The sequence below is a fragment of the Acanthopagrus latus genome, chromosome 2 (genome assembly GCF_904848185.1).
Source record: "Acanthopagrus latus isolate v.2019 chromosome 2, fAcaLat1.1, whole genome shotgun sequence".
NCBI classification, from domain to species: Eukaryota; Metazoa; Chordata; class Actinopteri; order Spariformes; family Sparidae; genus Acanthopagrus; species Acanthopagrus latus.
Window position 1 is genome coordinate 3,891,468 of NC_051040.1, and position 20,361 is coordinate 3,911,828.

The 20,361-nt window shown below is 42.2% G+C and overlaps 1 protein-coding gene across 4 annotated transcripts in view; it reads right to left on the reverse strand.

Moving 5' to 3' along the window:
- caln1 (calneuron 1) overlaps window positions 1–20,361 on the reverse strand; it is a 61,035-nt gene that overhangs the window by 17,882 nt on the left and 22,792 nt on the right. For all 4 annotated transcript variants that reach the window (XR_005072536.1, XM_037086624.1, XM_037086617.1 and 1 more), the window contains 2 exons: window positions 18,778–18,921; window positions 12,633–12,745 (listed from right to left, as the gene is read on the reverse strand). Coding sequence is in view for 3 of the 4 variants with exons in the window: in XM_037086624.1 (XP_036942519.1) it covers window positions 12,633–12,745; window positions 18,778–18,921 (257 nt within the window). In the remaining variant the exon portion in view is untranslated. The remainder of the gene's footprint in view (window positions 1–12,632; window positions 12,746–18,777; window positions 18,922–20,361) is intronic.

Consider the following 20,361-nt stretch of genomic DNA (forward strand, 5'->3'; position numbering starts at 1 on the left):
GCCCTGATGAGACTTTGAAGTACAGCTCAGAGTAAAAAGGTTAAACCCTCTCAGGCGATGTTGGCACATCCAGGCTACACCGTGAAGTGGCGAACAACTTCGATTGCCTTCAGCTGACAATTTTTTTCTCTAAATTCAGTGAAGTGTGATTCTACATCGTGATTACTTGGTAGATAAAAATGAAGAAGGTCCCCTCTCGGAAAGCCAGCATTTTACTGACTGACAGGTGCGTCATTAAAATTCTGGGCACTCAAGAGCACAAATGATCCTCCGGTGTGTGTGTGTGTGTGCGTGTGTGTACGTGTGCACATTTTAAGTTAAGCGACTGTGCAGAAAATGAAGTAATATGTTGCCGACACTTGTCGGTGCGGCGGCGTGCATGAGAATGAGCTGTAATGAAGTGAATCACTGAGGTAGCCGAAGCTGACTCACATGTAATTAAAGCTACACGGAACATAAGGAGGACGGGTCAGAAAAAGAAGAAAAACTGACACATACTGAAACGCGAGAAAGGTGTCTTTTAAAAAAAAAAAAAAAAAAAAAAATCACACAGAGTGGCTTCATTTGTTACAGAAAGCAGGCGGATGATGCCCGAGGTTCTGCTGCTGCAGCTCCTCCACATGCAGCAGCAGCAGAACTTCAAACGGCATCGTCCATGTTCTGTCAGCGCCGCGAGAAGGAGCTCGACTGAAGTCTGCAGCTCAGCACTTCACTTCACCGCAGACTGACACACGGCCTTCACATCCGCACTGTACTCCGGATAATAGCTGGAATATTTGAGGTTTCTAATCTGTCTAAGCTTCTTACTGTGCACTGTATAATACTCGGCTTTATTTATGTCTATCCACAAAGTTCTTCATGCACACAAAGGTGATGTTCCTCCTGCAGTAACCTGTCTGATTTACACTTCTCTCATGAAGTGATGGGTCCTGCAACGAAGCTCCGAGTAAGTTCTATCTGGATCTTCATCCTCTGACTATCTGACTATGGGCTTCTTATTTCTCCATGACAATGCAGCTATAAATCTGTTCTCCTCTCTTCATCCCCCATCTTGTTCTCCTCCGGTTCTTCATATCCAGTGTCTGGGTCGAACCCACCAGAATCAACTCTGCTTTGCATCGGATCTACAAGGTTTCCTTCTCCGATCAGAAACACCACCACCAGCGTCTAGACTCCACTTCTTATTCCACACACACCTTCACCACCTCTTCAGATATGAAAACATTACGATGGAGTCTAACCTGACCAGGTTTTTATAAAAGGTGTGCATAGTTGTGGGGAAATAAGTCAGTCCCCTCTGCAGGAAATTAGATATATTAACCACTTCATTATATTTTCATGGGGACAAACCCTTCTGTGAGGCAGCTGGGAAAAAAAAAAACAGCTGCCAGAATTGCTTAAATATTAAACTCAAACAGGAATTTAACTATTCTCTCCTAAACTACAGAAAATGAAAATGAGACGGAGGACATTTGAAACCACGATATTAAACCCTGCATGGTCGAGACCAAAGTGAGTGCTGTGCATCTCATCTGGAGGGCGTCATGAGAACACCACTCTGTCTCACGGTGAGGACGAACATCTCAGAGGAGGCGACTCTGGCCAGGGATCAAAACGATGCTCTTTACTGGCATAATGGCGCCGTAATGCCCGGCGCGATTGAGACGAATGGCGTCGTTTTCACTTTGATAATCCTCCATAGTTCACCTCCCAACCTCTGAGCTGGAATCTGAGGAGGAGCACATTACAGGGACGATACTCAAAGTTGATGCGACTTTTTGAAGGAGGGTGATTATGTTCGGGGAGGGGAGGACGTGTGTGTGTGTGTGTGTGTGTGTGTTGATTAACTGTAACATCACATCTCTGTGCCACCTTCATTGCTATTCAAGGCCATGCCTGGCAAAGGGAATATGATTTTTCTCCCTTCTCTGCTTTCTAAGCAGGCATGTGAACGTCCCTCTCAGTGTGTTTACCTCCTGCATGGCCGACTGGAATCCATCAGACACCTTGCAGCCGCTCGTCAGAGACGAACCAGCCCTCCTCATATTACCTGCCCGGAGCAGAACTACTGACTGTCAGCAGTTCTTCATTTATATCCCGAGTTTCAGTTTGGGACACTTGAATTATTTCTACATCGGTGTGACCAATGAGGGTGAAAAAAGATCATAATTGAGGTTGTTTAATCATCATTGGGTATCAAATGGGCATATCCACATTCTGTCACGTCTTTTACGAGGCTGGAAGAGGGAAAGAAGTTCAGCGTCGCCTCTCTGTGATGTGAAAAAAGAAGAAAATTATGTCTGAATGGCTGCAGGAAATCATGAATAACGTCAAATTAATCTATAAAATCAAACAATTTGACACCTGACCGCTGTAGAACTTACGTCACTTACATTATGTGAGCAATGCCGCGATGCCAATTTAGCATTACGATACTGAACGTAGTTATTTTAACACAAATCATGATCTTTCCCTAAACCTCACTAAATAGTTTTTGTGCCTAAACCTCGTCAAACTGAGACGGCTTGACATAAATCACATTTCCAAAAGACATTATATGTCATACAATGTTTAACCGTGTGTCAGCAAGCTTCATTCTGAAAGTCTGATGTTTTATATGACATATTATTGCTAACTCGATTTGACTAGACTTCATATATTGATCTGCACAGAGACGATTACAGAGCTCATGACTTACTCTCATTTTCTACAGAGAATCAGACTAACACTGGAGGGGCCAGCATAAATATTAACCTGCTCCTATCTCTCTGTAGGAAAATCATTGCGCCCCATGTTTTATTCATCTCAGATGAATTGTTTCAAAGTCATTATCAATCCGAAAAAACGTGCCCTGGCTCAAAGGACGGGACGAAGGGGAAGATAATAGATCTGAATTTGGATGAAAGTCAACATTTAGAAAGCTCGGATGAGGCCGAGGCTGCACACTCGAACAGCCAGGTGTCCTAAAGTCTGGAGCTGGGACCAAAGTCTAAAGCCAGATCCTTTCACACTGCAGGTAACCAACAAGATTTACTTTATTTGAAAATGTCAACATTTGCGTAGCACTATTTAACACAACATGCTAACAGCTTGTGTCCTGAGTTGATGCTGCCTGATGTCTGACAGCATACCAGCCAACATCAAGCTGTGAAAAAGAGGGAGATTTTCTGGGTCTCTTTGTTACCTGGGAGACTTTTAATTAGTCTTAAACTCGTTGTTTAAAAGGAAATATACAGATAAACAAGCAACGTGATCAGAAGTGCAGGACTGCAGTCCGCAGAGTGGAGACAAAAGGACGAGCAAGTGCGACAGGAGGTAAAAGTGGTGAAACATTTTGAAAGCTTATTTCTTCGTCTTTGGACCCGTTTCATCTCATTAAAATGGAAGAAGACGACGGCTTCAGCGAACAATGACACGCGTCAGGTACCAAAACTCACACGGAGACTGACATCAGGAGATTAATGGGATAAAGTGAATATCAGGAGCACAGCGAGAGAAAGTTAGAAACACGGAGACTCCCCTGAACATCTCAACAACTCTAACTCTGAATATGTGAAAAGGACGAAAACCTGAAGTGTTGCAAGACCAAAGAACAGCTTTACGACCCACTGAGCTACTTTACAACTGGTAAATATCTTAAATGTAGACTACTCTCACGGAGGAACCTGTCACTGTTCAAATAAGTTCGATGCATCAAACATTACTGACTGTCGGAAACAACCAAAGCCTGATCAGTTGTTTTGTTAATCTAAAGGATTCACTGTGAGCCGAGTGTAATGACTGATCTGATCTCCTCATTAAGGCTCCTCACACATCTCTGAGTACTTCTTCCTCCTGACATCTGCTCCCCAAAAACACACACTTCACCTCCGAGAAACCAATTCTAAACCCTCTGCTCCCTTTTTTTTCTCCCCCTCGTTAGCTTGGAGAAAGTTCTATTTTTGGAGAGGCTTCCACTGATGGTTTTTACAGTAGGAATTATTTTAATTACACTTGTTTAAAACAGCCAGAAACTTTATGCCACATCTGCCAAAGTGGGATCAAACACCTGAAGCAATTAAGACGAGGTGATTACATGAGGAACTAGGCTGCACGATACCAAACTTACTGCTCGACTCTGCTGGAAATTCAATGAACAGAGGAACAAAAACAATAAAAATACAGAATCTAATTTCAACATGTTCATGTGAGTCTTATGTTACACAGTGTAGATTGAATTCAACACTCAGGGCAGATGGATGAAACTTCAAATTGTTGTTCAGTTTTTGTAATTTTTTTGTATTCACCATGAATTGAAAAAGGGACACACGTTGCTACCACACGTATCAGTGAAGATATTTTCTCTACTATACTTTTTTTATTCTCTGAAAATCTGAGCAGCGGACAAAACGGATGATCAGAAATAATAATTCCCCATTAAGGATATTAATATCAGTGTGCAAAAAAAAAAAAAGCTCAAAGAGAATAAAGACTGACTGATCCACATTCAGACTGTGTTGTGGCATGATGAAATTCATTTTCCATGAGAAAAATTCTTCCTCAGGGCTGCAGAATCGTATTCGAAATGGGCGTTCGGTACGACAGCACAGAGAATGATTACAGTGCGAACAGCTCTAAAATAATCTCAGTCATGCTGTTCTGTCAACGAGGCATGTAACCCTTCATCAGTCATTTCTGCTTGGCTGTCAGTTCACCTGTGGGAAACATGATCAGGAGGCAAAATCAACAACAAGCACATCAGTCTCTGTATGGACGGCTTTGGAAAATAAGAAATTCATTTAAAAAAAGGGGGAGAAATATGCCAATTTTTTACAAATCAGAGTGTTGAGAGGCATTGCACAAAGTCGTCTTTAAATGGGATTTACTATAAGAGGGAGTGAGAGTTTGAAAGTCAATCAAGTCAGTGCTGGACGGTACAGGTTGGGACAACACGGCGATCATATTTATGTTAAAATGACCATGTTGAGACCTTTTGTAGGTCTGGACTTGACCCTTCACCAAACTCCTGTAGCTTGCTCTTTTTCTCTGATTGCATCTCATGACACAAGGCTTCATTAGCTCGTCCAAATAACCAAACTCTCAGTTCCATTTCAGTTGCACACCTGTACGGTTTCGTGACGCTATTCTGCCAAAAAAAATTTGGTTGAATCGATGGAGCGCTCGTTTAAGTACAGGTCACTGAGCACCACCAGTCTGATCAATCTCAATCTGCTGTGGATCCACTGGAGCATCACTTGATGGTCAGGACATGGCTCACATGGCAGCGTAGAAGAAAAGTCTCCCAGATACAAGACACGCCTGCCTGCGCTCATCCTGTCAGTGTTGTCCGTCCTCCAGCTGCCAGGATCACTGATTTTAGGGATGATATCATGCATGCATATTTCCTTTTATGAGGACACACTGTACAAATTTGAAAATACGAGGAAAGCCAACACGAACTCAACAGCTGAGGCCGAACCAGAGAGACTCAGGGGGCTGAGAAGGGAGGGGATAGATTACATACTTTAATTACAATATGGCTGGCTAATTATCATACCTAAAGAAAGATTGTGTTATTTTCTGCCACATTTATTCTGCACAAATTAAAAAAAAAGTGCCTTAAATACAAGAGAACACTTTGCACACTGTGAAAAATGAAAAATTGGTATAACAGCGTACAAGCCCCTTTGTTTAAAACGCTAAATGTGTTGCGGCTGCAGTGGATTCTGCTCTAATGATGCGACAATTAGCTGAGAATCTGGCGCTTCCTCAGTTCCTGTTCTGTGATGGTTAAACATCTGAGTGTAAATAATGGGTTCAGGAAGCAGCCCTCTGGTTCTCACGAACTGATACCAACACATAATGTTTGTTGCTTCCACGGTACAGATGGACGCAGATATCTGAGGAAACTTCCAATGACAGGAAACATCATCGGTTCCTGTCTACAGACCATCGGTGATATCAGTGACGCCCCAAAGGAAACTAAAAGATAAACACCCAGCCAGCCACAGTCTGATCACCCTGCTGCTGCCCAGGCCACGAGACTCCTCAGTTCATCATCAAGACTCCTTCGTCTAAAACAGAAGTAGCTTCTGTAGTTCTGGAAAACAACCACAAGTCTGACACGCTCCACTGCTGCATCCACTTTCTAAAGCTGCGCAGAAAGAAAGCACGACACACGCTGTGTACATTTTTAATTACAACGAGCAGGAGTACAGTCCTCCCCCCCTGCGTGCCTCCTCGTCCTAACGAGCGCGGGCGTAAACTCAAAAACCAGAAAAGTTTTCAAGCCAACGGTTAATAATGAACAAGACACTGCTGACAGGGCACAGACGACTGTAGCGAGCCCCACACTTCTGCACAAACACGCCGAAGCACAGGTCACCACAGAACAATGCACATTTGAAAGACCATTTATCAAACTATTACCTGCAGACCTGCAGTACTTAGAGCAAAATAAATTACATCCCTGTGATGCCGAAGTTATACTGTATCACAGACTCTGTGGCTTTAAAAATTCAGGTGTGCGTGTCCGGTTTAAGCCATCAACTGCACTGTACCTGATCAAAATTCAACTTCATATATAAGATATGAGCATCAGTTTTGCAAGTGAGGAGCAAAGTATGATTCTGTAATCGAGATATTAATCCTTAAACATACCTGCAGATGTGTAAAAATAAAGAAGAATAAATGAGAGTATAATTACGACACCAAAATCCTTAAAATGATTCTGTCTCCCTCATTAAAAACTCCAGAATGTGTTCACCTTAAAATCCGTTCATGATGTCTGAACACTGTGAAGTTTCCACATCACACCTGTGTGCGCTGAATGATGGACCAAACAATGTGTGATGTTCCCAAACACGCTTCTTTATCCTGTCGTTAGGTTTGATGCCAAGTTCCCTGATGTTCAACAGATCATTACTTTCCATTCTGCTCTCTTGTAACTCATCACTGTTTTCTATGCATTACATTTGTTTTGTGTGCAGTATCGTAAAGTGTTCCCAAATTTCATCATGACTGTTCTCACTGAGAATCACTTGTGTAGCTTCTAAAATATGAGGAAGTTAAAACTTCACTGGGTTCATTTTCAGAAACAAAAGAACTATTTGGCACCAGAGTGCAGGCGTATTGAACCAGCACCCAGTACTGATTATAGAACAGTATGTTCCAGACAAGCTCACGAAAATAGTCTTTGTTTTGGACACAATCCCTGTTATACAAATGATTCTCACCTTCAGAGAAAACATAAAAATTGAGGAGCGAAAGCCAAAAGCTATAATGAGAATGTGTTTTATTAAATGAAAACCAGCCGACTCACTTCAGCAGCTCGCTCAGTGACGAACCCCACACAGACACGGCGTGTTTGACAAGTTACGACTTTTGACACATATTTCCTTGTCAGTTTTCACAAGTTATGAATTATTAAAGCACATCCATGTGCATTTCCTCCAGTCTCACTCAGACCAGAACATCACTGTACTCGGGTCAGCTGGAATAAATCACCACCTCAATGATGAGTCACAAACCTGCTCGGGGATTAGTTAGTACAAAGTAAGAGGCGCTGACCTGTAATTAAAAGCACAACGGAGACTTGATCTGCTCCACATTGCTTTAATATTTATCATACACGGCAATAAAGTCCCCGAATGTGACGTGTGTGAAACCAAAGTGATCAATCAAGTCAAAGGAAATGTTATAGAAGAAAAATTACAAGTTGTATTAATTAGAAAACGTTATATACACACGTCTTAATGAAAGACTAGTTGCTAATCACGTTGCTGATGATTAACAAAAGGAAAATAGATGTTTGCTTGCAGTTGTTCAATTACAAGCTCATAATAATTATCCGGATGGGATAATTAGATACATTAACAAAGTGTTGAAGAGCAGAGACGAGTGAGTAGGAAGGTGAGCGTGTGACAGCAGATGAATCATTATCCCGTCACTCCAGCTGGTGAGGATGTGACACTTTTCCTGACATTAGTGGAATGAGAAAAATCTCTCAGCCGACAGGAACTCGGCTGCTGTCACGGTCCAGGACGACAGAACCAGAACATAACACGTGCTTCATATAGGACTTAGTTAGCCCGGCTCTGATGGAGACAAACTCTGACAGCCCCCGGGCTGAGGTAAAATAAATACTTCATGGTAAAAAAAAAAATTTAAAAAATCCCACAAAATGCCAGATGGAGGAAAATGAAATCTGTGAAACTCTGTCAAATGCTTTGATAACGGTGGGATTTAATGAGGGCTACACGAAAACCCCTCCAGCTAAATGCTTTCAGCGTCGCGTCGTTGTTGTGTGCTTGTCACGGTTCATGTTTTATGGAGGAGTCTGGATATTCAGCCGATCGGTCGTGAAGCTACACAGGGTTCATTGTGGATTCATTAAACAGCTCCGAGCAGTTTGTTCTTACTCCTTAGTGTCTGCTCGGCTCGCCGTGATGAATGGAAAGGCTGCTGCAGTTATAAAATTGAAGAAAAACAACAATTACTTGCTTTGAATCTTTCCAATAACTCCACAATGTGCTGCGGCTGACCGATTAATTCTTAGATATGAGTCTACTGGGCTTTTATTCCTCACAGGCAGATCATTAAAATTAGATGTGCTCCATGAATGTCCGGCAGTAAAGCTCAAGAAAGATTTAAGATGATGTTAAACTGATATGGAGTCTCCCTTTATGAAGAAAATATGAAAACCATCTCAGCATTATTGTAGAGTCACAGTTAAAATACTAAAACAAAATCAGAGAATTAGAGTTGTTGCTGTTATTTTGGTTCACCGGTGAGTACAGAGGCTGTTTTCTACTGATTTATAATTTATCATATCCAACAGTCAAACAGCTTGAAGTGTCACAGTTTCCTCCCTATCTAACAACTATTTTCTCTACATACTGTGTAGATATTACTCTGAAATGACTTTTATCTTACTGCCAGGTGATCTTTGCTCGAAAGAATGAAGGAATATTTCAATCAGAAAAAAAAAAATCCTGCACTTTACATCTAAATGTTAAAGCAAAACTCTCGCCAAGGCTTTTTTGTGTGAATGTACCCGAGTCAAACCTTCGTATAACTACAACAAAAGAGGCACTTTAAAGATTTACCATGACATAAACTGTCCTCCATGTTATGTCACATTCAGAAATGGACTCTTCTCCACTGGCAGGACGGCAGCTAGCAAAACAAGCTACTGCTAACATGAGTTATTCAAAAACTTTCTTTTTAGTAAACTCTGTGTACACAAACAATGTTCTCAGTGCTGGTGTTCATGTGTAGAGACCCTGGTGATAACTAAAAGCAAAGTTTCATGTTGTGTCAAGAGTTCTTACTGTTTTAAAAATAGAGATTTTGATGCTAGCGTTAAAGTGCCCGTAGCACTCCAATTGAAAATGAGTTTGACCCGAAAACGAAAATACAGTAAATCTTAAAAGTGCCTCTTATGTTGCATTTTGGCGAGAGTTTCACTTTAATGAACAACACTGCTTCAGTTGTTGCTGGAAAGAATGAAGGAATATTTTAATCAGAATACAAATCCTTTCCTTTACTTCATCAAAGTGTGTTGACTCATCAAATCATTGTAAAATAATTCATCACAGCTCTACGTGGAGATTTAAAGATGTGTTTTTGAGGTCGGTGTTAGGTGGAGGGATTATATTCCCCGTCTAAAATAACCAGGTTTCATGTGAAGCCCTCTCGGCTGTGCCAGTTTCTTCTCACTGTTACTACATTTTAGAGATGCATTAATCACTCGGTCACTAGGGAACAGGAAAAACTCCAGAACAAGCTGACAAATAGAGACCAGAAACACGCTTATAAGAGCTACAAGAGTGAAACATTCAGTTTGTTCTTTTCAGGAAGTTGAAAGAAAATCTGAAATGTCAAAATACTGGCAGCTTTGTTTAAATCACTTGCTGCCTCCCTCCACCACATGTCCCAACATGTATAAAAAGTGACATTAGCCTAAAGCTCGCCCACAATTCAAAGCAAGACGGCTTCATTGTCCTGCAAAATCTTCCACGAAGACAAAGTGATGCATTTTAGAATCCAGAAATGTCCACAACTCGTCTGAGAAGTGCAGGTTAAAGGACTCAAATCTGCACAGAAATTAATAAGATATGTTTATCCTACATGCTACATATTACTTACACATATTCTTATGAATCCTGGAGTCAGTTGTGAAGGATAACTTGTTTTTATGAGCCTGCGTTAGGAGTGTGCTGTAGTTTCTGAATGCTGATGAGTGGGACATAATGAGCCAGCAGCATGAGTTGTCCTGATAGATGGTTTATTCAGTGTTGGCAGAACTGTTGGGTGGGCTCCTGAGCAGACAGTGTTATTTTTCTTCATGTGTACTTGCAATGTTAACATCATTTCCATTATTCTCCTGTCACACAGAGGCTACACTGCATGTTCTGTCCAGCAGAGCTGATGTTGAGCTAGTTTTATATACTGTGAACTGAGAACAGGACACTTGTTTGGTGGCCTCCCGGCAGGATTTAGAGCCAAAACGCTGCATCTAATCCTCCGTTCTAAGGCTCCGAAATACAGATATTCAAGCAGGACAGAACGCAAAATGAACACTTAGAAAGAGGCTGAGGCACACACCACAGTCCATTTACAAAATAAACTAAGAACAAAACTGTAATACCTCGAGCAGCTACTCATCTCAGAGGCATGTGGATGAATAATCATGAAAAAAAAAACAAGGTTTTTAATCCAAAAACGCTCCACACATCAGATTCCTGCTGAATCCCGCTCCAGGCATGAATTCATCAGACTAGAAATGTGGGTTTGCAAGTGTAGAAGCAACAAAACCTCAACCCACAACCGCCAGTTTTACCTACTTGGAGGCAAAAAAGCAACCTTTTCAAGCCAACCACTTTCCTGCACAAGCCAAGGTTACTGCAGCAGCCAAATGGGGCTGGCAGCACATTCACCCAGACTGCACTCATACCTCCAAAGACTCGTGTCCTCGCGGTGTAAACCACACGCTCCTGCCCCGCAGAAACAGCCCGGGTCAAGCCGACGATTACATCAAGAGGACAGACTCGCCAAGTGTTACTATCAGAGCCAAATGTCTCGTTCTTTCCCCTCACACCTGCTCAATCTGTCATCCTTCCCGTTCATGCTCACTCTCTCTCTCTTTCTATTGTCTGTGCATTCATTACTCTCCGTCCCTCTCGCTCAAAGTCAGTCTTTGTCACTAACATGCTGCCGTTCTCCCTCGTCTTTGTTTCTTATGCGACCGACTTCTTTGAGTCTCTTGAGGTTTTCTCAAACCCCCTTCAGGCTGTGCAGAGGCACATCCGTCAGGGTCACATGTAACCATCATCAGTCACGATATCACTCAGAGGACGTCAGGCGCAGCACAGAAAGCATCTGTTTGGCACCGGCCTTCAAAAGAGTCACAGTGCGAGTAATGGAGACAGAGTCAAATAAAGTTACACTTCCTTTAACGTGATTTATAGACGGCATTATCACAGAGAGGCAGAGAAGACTCTCTCTGGACTCGTCGAGTCTGGACCCAAAAATATCTCTTTTCAGTAACATTAAATCCTCTAAACTCTGGCGAGACCCACGACATGTGCAGCAGTTCACTCCTAAATCAAAAATACATATTGTTCCTCTCACCCGCAGTGAATTTATGATCTACATTGTTTTGGTGCGAGTTTTAAAGATATCGGCCAAATAGAGATGTCTGCCTGCTCTCCAGTATAAAATGACTAGATGGAGCTCAGCTTGTGGTGCTCTGAGTGCCTAAAACACATTTTTTAAAAACTTTGTCTCTTTCCATCACCACCCGCATCACAATGACTGCTTCTCTGAACCACACCTGGATAGAAAAACTGTTCTCATCTGACAAAAGCTGAACAATATTTTGGACTTCAGTTTCCAGAAAATCAAATAATAATCAGCTAAGACTGTTACAACCTAAATCACTCCAGTAAAATCAATATATCAGCAATAACGCCAGCTTTATGCACAAAATGCACTGAGGTGAGAGGGGCACTGTTTCATTGTGTTTGGCAGAGCAGTGAGATAAAAAAAAAAAACCCCTTTGGGGGGGAAGTTAGATGAACTATAGAAAAGATAATCTCAAAAAGACATTTCAGTGGACAATGTTTTATTCCAATAAAGTCTGCAGTGTGCTGAAAATGAACAAAAGAAGAATATTTTGGAATAAATGAAAGACAACAAGTGCTACATTTTTGTAATTATTATAAAAAATAACTAAGAACTTTTCATTTACAAAGAGTGATGGACCGACCAAATAAACACAAAACAGAAAACCAGATATGATTCAGATCAGATCAGGTGATGAAGAGAAGCGATGAGTATTCATCTGTATAAAGTCGATGATCAATCATGCTTTAAGGATTCATGTGTGAACAAAGGACGGTTTTGAGTCTGAGAGGTTGTACTTTGTGTTTCCTGCTCATCTGTGCCTCGTACGTAGAGGAACATTTTAATAAATACTGTATATTGTCAGAACCAACGCATCTTTGGCTGAAGATAGACATAATTATGTTACTTTCCCCACTCCACTTTGCAGTGATTATCATTCAACTGAGTCACACAGCATCCGCTTTACCGTTCGATTCATGACTCAGCAAAGTTCCCAGCGCGGATTTAAGAGGATAAAGTTTTACCTGCCAGAAGATGGTATCTATTGTGCTGCCCAGGAAGCCCTCTCTCGTTTCCGACGACAGGAGTTTGGGTCCGAGGATCGTCATGAACTCGTTGAAATCGACCTGTCCATCACCTGACACAATGAAAAAAGTAAAGATTAGGGATTTGTTGGAGTTGCTGATTGTAAATAACTCTTGGTGATATCAAACCAAAAGTAAAACTCATCCCCAATCAATCCTAATCAAAGCTGCAACAAACAGGCAACCTTTCTTGTTTCTGGTCTGCATCCGAGCTCCCTTCACATCCCTCTTTAAATGCAATTTCACTGATATCCCTTCACTGGTCTGGAGTCTGAGGTGAGGTCGGGTGAATGACAAATGATGTTCCTGTCCTGAACAACTAAGGCTGATGTGGCTGTGAGCAGAGCACTCAGCAGCCAACAGCCTGCAGCTGAATGTGTTACTGCAGGGAAGTGAAGCCCGATGCTGAGGGCAAAGCAGGACACGGCTATGAACCTTTCCTGGATTAAATACGTATACAGCACAGACATAACTGAAGCCTCTGGAGCTGCAAAAAGGTTTCTTTAATTATATATTTTTTCAAGAATGTGTAGAAAAGTTACATGTGTTTGGGCTTGAAGAAGAAATATGCTGTTTTTTTTTATGTCTTTGTTGTTATGATCTACTCCAAGCTGAAAACAGCACTTAGTACTGAGAGAAGACGCAGTTAAAAACAATGAGCGATGATGACTAGATGTATAATACAGGATGTGAAGCTGATCAAAGTGTGCAGCTACTGTATCAGCCACAACAAGAAGCTCCTGCTGTGCACATTGATCTGGGAGCCTGCTGATAGCTGCTGAAGCTGCTGCCAAAATAAATCATCTAAATTCTGCAGACAGCGGCTATTTCAAGCAAACAAATCACAGATCCACACCGATGTGGTTGAATATCCTTGAATCCTTTGAATTTTTTTTTTCTCTTTTCTTTCTTTGAGTGGGAAGTTTCATAAGCCGAGGAGGTTTTTCTTTATCTCTGCAGCAGGGCCGGTCTGGTTTTGCTTTTGAAACTGTGAATATTAGATGGGTTAAGAATTCAGAGCATTCGGTTTTAAAATAATGTGTTGACCAGTAAACTCACTCAGTTTAACATTTATCTATTAATTCATTCATTCAACCTTTATTCATGATTTAGAGATCGATTAGGGGCGTCTGAGACTGAGAATAGGAACAAAGAAATCAGCAAATCTACTTTAGTACTCGACAGCGGAGCACCTCATGGCTGTGTGCTCAGCTCCTTCGTCTTCACGCTGTAAACCCATAACTGCACTTTGAGACATTAAGATAACTCTATTATGAAATATGCAGATGAAATATTTGGTTGGGTGACTTGAGATCAAATAATAATTGAATATAAAGCTGTGATGAACTGCAGAGAAAAGACAGAATTCTTTTCAGTCCGTCATTCTTCCAAAACCCAGTTTGTTCCGTCTCCTCTCTTCCTGTTGTCTCATGCGTTTGGTGTCCTTGTTGTTAACTCTCATCATACTTCTCTGATCTTTCACTTCTGCTCTTCCTGTCTCAGCAGACGAGGCTGAGACCTCGTCAGTGGAAACTTACCGATGCAGGACGACACAATCTGTCCCGACCGGCAGACTGTACCTCTGCTCCTGCTCCGACTGTGGCAAAGGCTGCTGACGCCGTTTAATGTTACTGACTGCACTTCTGTCCATGCATATTCAGCAGGGCAAGTGCAAGGCACCGGGCCAGGTGAAGCAGAGTTGAGATCTGAGAGCGTCAGGACGGGAGGATGGATGGGAGACAGTGGAGCTGAACAGGGACTGGGTGAACGAGTTCAGGGTTGTGTTTGTTTGTGTATCAGGAAAAGGCTACAAAACACAAGCGAGTTGTTTAACTGTCCAACAAGTAACATTTCATGTAAATTATGGAACTGAAGTGATATATTTTCAGGTAAACCACAATGTTTTCCTGAACCTAACCAAACTGCAGGTATATGATGAAGGTCCTGTTGCTGCTTTGCTGTAAAGTGTCATGTTGTTTTGAGAGTGATCGACCTGTTCGGTTGTTTAGGACGAGGATGTTCTGAGCAGTGCTGAGTGGAAATGAAATGACTGAATGATGGCTTTAATTTATATGTTTATATCAGAATCTGTTGATTTATTGGATCAAAACAACTTCATGTTGGGGGGTTTCAACCCACTGGTGCTGGGTAAAATCAACCCATTGTGGTGTCTGTCCTTATTTCTTTAATCTCCAAGACCATCAACATGTCTTCAAATTACTTCTTTTGTCCGACCAACACCTTAAAATCTGAATATTTTCCATTGACTGACATTAATGACAAGGAAGAGCAGCAAATCATCACATTTAAGAAGCTGGAACCAGTAAATGTTTGACATTTTTGTCTGACAAAATAACTGACAATTAATAAATCAATTTCCATCAATTGTTGCAGCTCTAAGTTCCCAGATGGAAAAAAATATTGACACCCGAGGACAAAAATTCTGCAGAGTTTTTGTACCAAATGTAGAGTTTAAGATTCCAAACACCCCTCAACATCAGGTAAAACTGTCCAATATTTGAGGTTTGCCCTGAAAGCCCTCTTTGCGTTATGCTGAGCCGTCACAAATGCCAGAAACCTCAAAATGAGAGGAAAAGCAAAGTCACTGAGTCACTTTCTGTGTCTGTCATCGTCCAAAGCACCTGCTTCAGACCGCTCTCTTCCTGTGCTGCGTCACAACCGAGCATCCTGTTTCGGCTCGAAACAGAACAATGAATTATTGAAGGTGTGAAATCCTGCAAACAAGTCAGATTCAATGCGATGGGAGATAAACACAAGATACTGGCTGCTGTTGGTATTTAGCTCATTGGCAAGTCCACACCGATCCAGAGTTAGAGATTAGAGTAGAAGTTAGAGAGTGACGTTATCAAGGCCATCAACACCAGGAGAGAAAAAAAAAAAGAGGCTGGTGCAATGCTGAGGAGTAGTCACACCTCCTCCATGAAGGGCATACAGAGCTCAATAACAATCACATGGATTAGTCTTGACAGCGAAGGCGAGCAGAGAAAATAACCCATCACAGTCTTCGAGGTGGACTTGGCCGCTGGGCTCAGAATCGACGGCTGTGGCCGCGGATCCGATCCTCACAGCTGCCCACTTGGACCAGATACAATCGCTGTCATCCATTCTCATCCATCTGCTAATGCCTCTCCTCCCTCCCTCCCCCACCTCCTCCTCCTCCTCCTCCTCCTCCACCACACCGTGTCCCTTTGATCGCTGGCTCTTTGTCATGGTGTCAACACACATGCATATGAGAAGATAATTTCACAAGCGGCTCTGTAAATTACAAAAAGGAAGAAAAAAAAAACCAACAACAACAACAGGCCAGATTTTTTTACACCTCAGATTCATCATTCATCAGAATATTGTGGGGAGCAGTTCTCACATTGTGCAAACAATTTCTTCAAATCAGTGTGTGCTGGATGTGGTTAAAGCCCACTGCATACATAATGAATGAATGAATGAATGAATGAATGAGTTACGTCAAACAATTTACGTTGCGATCAAATTGAATAGGTCTCACTTTTTATTCTATAAGTAGTGTAATGTAAATTTCATGTTGATATTTAGTTCTTTACTATAAAACTTTGTGGGTAGCAGCTCAGTAATAATCTGGCTGCAGCAGAGAGCCTCTATAAACACTCTCTCTGGCTCGTACAGGCGACGGTTATACGCTGTCTTAGTTCTGTCAGCCTTTTTCAAATCCCTGTCACGTCAATCAGACAGACACCTGCACCTGAAAGAAGTCAGGACCACTCTCTTCATTTGTTTGTCTCGACCTTTTACATCACATCTGAGTGAGGTCGCTTTATTGAACAGAACTTTGGCAAATCAACAAACACGAGGACGTGACACCTTTCCAAGCTACCAGTCGATCCTCAGATTCGATAATGCCTAAAACAAGAGAACAAGAGTATTTCAGTAATGATGGCGATCAATACACGCAGGCTGACCCGGGTCATTTAATGAGGAAGTCGTTTCTCCCAACAACTTCACCAAAGATTGGATTCACTACACAGAAAGGCAGAGAGAACGATGAGAACCGAGCGCATAAATAAATAAACAGCGTTACACTTCACAGACTTCCCGAGACAAAAGCTGCCGCGACCTTCATCGGCGTCGAAAGTCGCCTCTCCTGCATCTTCAGGCTGCGGCAGACGATGCAACAAGAAACAGCCCTGAGGCGCAAAAGCAGCTACGCTCTCCTGAGATTCTGAAGCTGATGAGTCAGAGCAGGAATAAAAAGGCAGTGTAACTTCTTAAACTTTAATATCCAGCCTTGAACATTTACAGTATTTCTCTCTCCGCTGTGAAGCTGAAAAGCACTTATCAAAGGCTGTGATAGCAGCATGAAGAATTCTTATATTTTCCCTGTGATCTGACATTTGCATACTGCATTTCCCCATCCCCGTCTGAGACACTTTTAAGAATGTATCCTTTGTAAAATGTCAGTCACAGTTAAGGCAGACGGCTTTACCTGAAACTGCACAAACACTGTTCGATAGGAGAGGGTCGTGTTTGTGTTTGCATGCAGCTGAGTGTTCTCGCCAAGGACGAAAGGTTAAATGGTCACAGGTGAGGACGGTGCAGCAGAAATAAACATGTGCACTCAGCATTTCCCCACAGATTCAGCTGCTGCAGGAAATTCATGGATTCAGTCAGATCTAAACTGAACAACCGATCAGAAATGTGTGTGCATGCATTTCATTAATCTCACATGTCTCATGGTTGCGCTCTCCAGCAGCGTCCCTGTTGTACCTTCATGTCAAGTAGAAAACGGCAAGTGGTTGAGATTGAACTATGAGCACACACTCAGGCATGCATGAATATTATTTCATGCATGACACAGATGAATGTGTAATCTGTGCATCTAAATGTGACATCTCACATCGGTCTGTGGAGGTTTTGGTCACATCGGTTTTGGAGCCAGAAGTGAGAGTTGCTGTATCTCAATTCAATCTTAAGGCCAATTACATCACAATGCCAAACATATCCCAAAATTCTTTGCGCGCACGAAAAAGAAGACAGAAAGAGAGAAAATGGCGACAATGCGTGGCGTAGATCGTCACTTTCGCAGGCCTGTGCGGCAGAAATCGTGACGTGGGGGTAAAACATCTGGTGACGCAACCAGGAAATGCTCCAAAGGCTACACAGTCCCATTTAACAATGGCTGACGCGGTTAACAAGGTCTCTCTGAAGGACTCGCCTTCAAAGACCGCAAAGGCCGGGTCCTTCAGAGGATGCAGACTCTGAATTGAGACACAGCAAATATTTGGCTGAGAGGGTGAAGCTGGGGCGAATATCCTGACTGGACCTCACTTGGAGCTCAAGTCAAGCTGTGGAAGTGACGTGTCAATCACAAGGTCATCACAGCCTAAAGCTCTGCATCGTGGTATATATATGACTCTAAATGGGACCATTGTTTACAAAATGAACTTTATGCTGCATTTAAAATATGAAGACTTAAAACTGAGGATTGAGTTCATAAACTCCTTTGGGTCATTCCGCCCCAGCTCACCTTGGATCTGTCAGTTCACGTCATTGAATTTCTTGAAAGAAAATGAGTAAAAACGTCTATTAAATTGCTGGAACCTTGCAAAATCCTAGCAGTGCTCTCCAAACACAATTTCAGTTATGAAACTACATTTAATCAATTGTTTGGTTCTTTGTTTGTATCGTCTGAGACTCACATATTTCTTATTTTTCACTGGAAAAAAATTGAATGCCATAAATCTTGCTGAATTATAGCCCGGGAGGTGTGAAGTGAAATACACTTGATGTAATCAATGCTAATGGCTGCTGATTGGTTATCAAATACCTTGAAATATGAAATATATGAAAGCAGTGAATTGGTGATGATTTATCAGATTCCTCACGTTTATGTGACTCTGAACACAGCATCAGGACCGGCTGTGACGTCAGAGGAGAATGGCCGCCGTGTGAAAATACGTCAATGCTATTAATATTCTTATGAGGTGGGAAATGTGTTTGTGTATGATCTAACACATCAGCATCACACAGTACATGTTTACCCGTGTGTGTGTGTGTGTGTGTGTGTGTGTGTGTGTGTGCACATGTGACTCACCATCCATGTCTAGTCTCTGCATGATGATGGCCAGCTCCACCTCACTGGGCATGTAACCCAGCGAGCGCATGGCCATACCGAGCTCCTGTTTGGAAATGAACCCGTTTCCGTCACGATCCAGCACCTTAAACGCCTCCCGGATCTCTGCCGAGACAAACAGGAAACTGAGTCAGCATCTATAAACAACGGCCATCTCTCCTGCTTCCACAAACATAAACACTTATTCATATTCATTTACAGCATGGTGTGTGTGTGTGTGTGTGTGTGTGTTGGTCTGCCAGACATCCTCATATCTTCACGCAGCCCTCTGTATTTTTTTGGGTATTAGGTTCTTTGGCAGTGATGCACTTCTCACGGCTTGGAATTCATCTCGCAATTAATGAAGTCAGTTGGCATTTCACCCCTTCCCCCTCGATCAGCATCACTCGCACACCTCTCCCCAGCTCCCGCTCTCTTCCTGTCTGACCCAGCTTCGGGCTGAGCATTATGCAATTGGTCTCGCTCCACTGCCTCAAGTTAACAAGATCAATTCCAGCCATCGATTCATTTTCTCCACCTGCTGTCACAGCCGCCGTCATCTCTCTCCATTCTGCAGCCTTTCGGTGTGTTTCCTTTCTTCTCTTCATATTTGGTTTCCTCATTCATGTATTCTTAATATTTCAATTACTGCAGTCCATCATCCAAAGTGACGTTCAAAGACTCAGTGATTTAGATTGGTGGGGTTTTTGCGTCAGGGCACTTTGTGACCTTCAGGATAAAAAGACATTTCCTTCCGCTACTTCATAGGTTATGGTTCCCACTGATGCGACTCTATTCATAACCACTCCTGCTGTGTGCAGTTAACAGGTGGCGAGAAATATTCTCAGCTCTTATTGGTGTCGCATCATGTCTGTATACATGGTTTAGTCATCAGAGGGAAAAAAAAAATATACTGCTTAATGTATCAACATTTATGAAACAGATTTGTTTTATCTTGCTGTTCTTTCACTATATTACTATTAAAAACAGGTCAGAATATCTACTATATACTTTGAAAAGACAAAAAAAATCAGTTCAGTTTTATTTACAGGGACCAAAGTCAGACGTTTGCCTCAGAGATGTGACAGGACGAGGATTGTGATAAGTCAGAAACACCCGTTTGTAACAGGAACACAGTCCCTCATCTTTCCTCTCCTGTTAATCATCTTGTGACCCCTCAGATTTATGCTGTGACCCCCGAGGGTCCGACACACGCTGCAGTCGTAACTCCACTTGATGAAATTGCTTCGTCTTCGGCTGCAGTGTGGAGCAAGAAAAAGACACCTCAGAGGCTTTCCCTAATTCAACTTTTGAAAAATATTACAGGAGCATAAAGCAAAAGTGCAGGCTGTATAGACTCTGTACGGCAGCTCATTCATCTCAGTGGTCAAAGATGGAGATGCAGAGGGACTATTAGCAGCTACTGTTTTTTTTAATGATTTGAATATGTTCTAATACTTTTGGAGCATATGGATGTCCTGTTCACGACCTCACATAGATTTGCTGCATTGGTGACCAAAGCAACAGCAATTTAAGGGCAAAAATCAAGTCGCAAAATCAAAATCA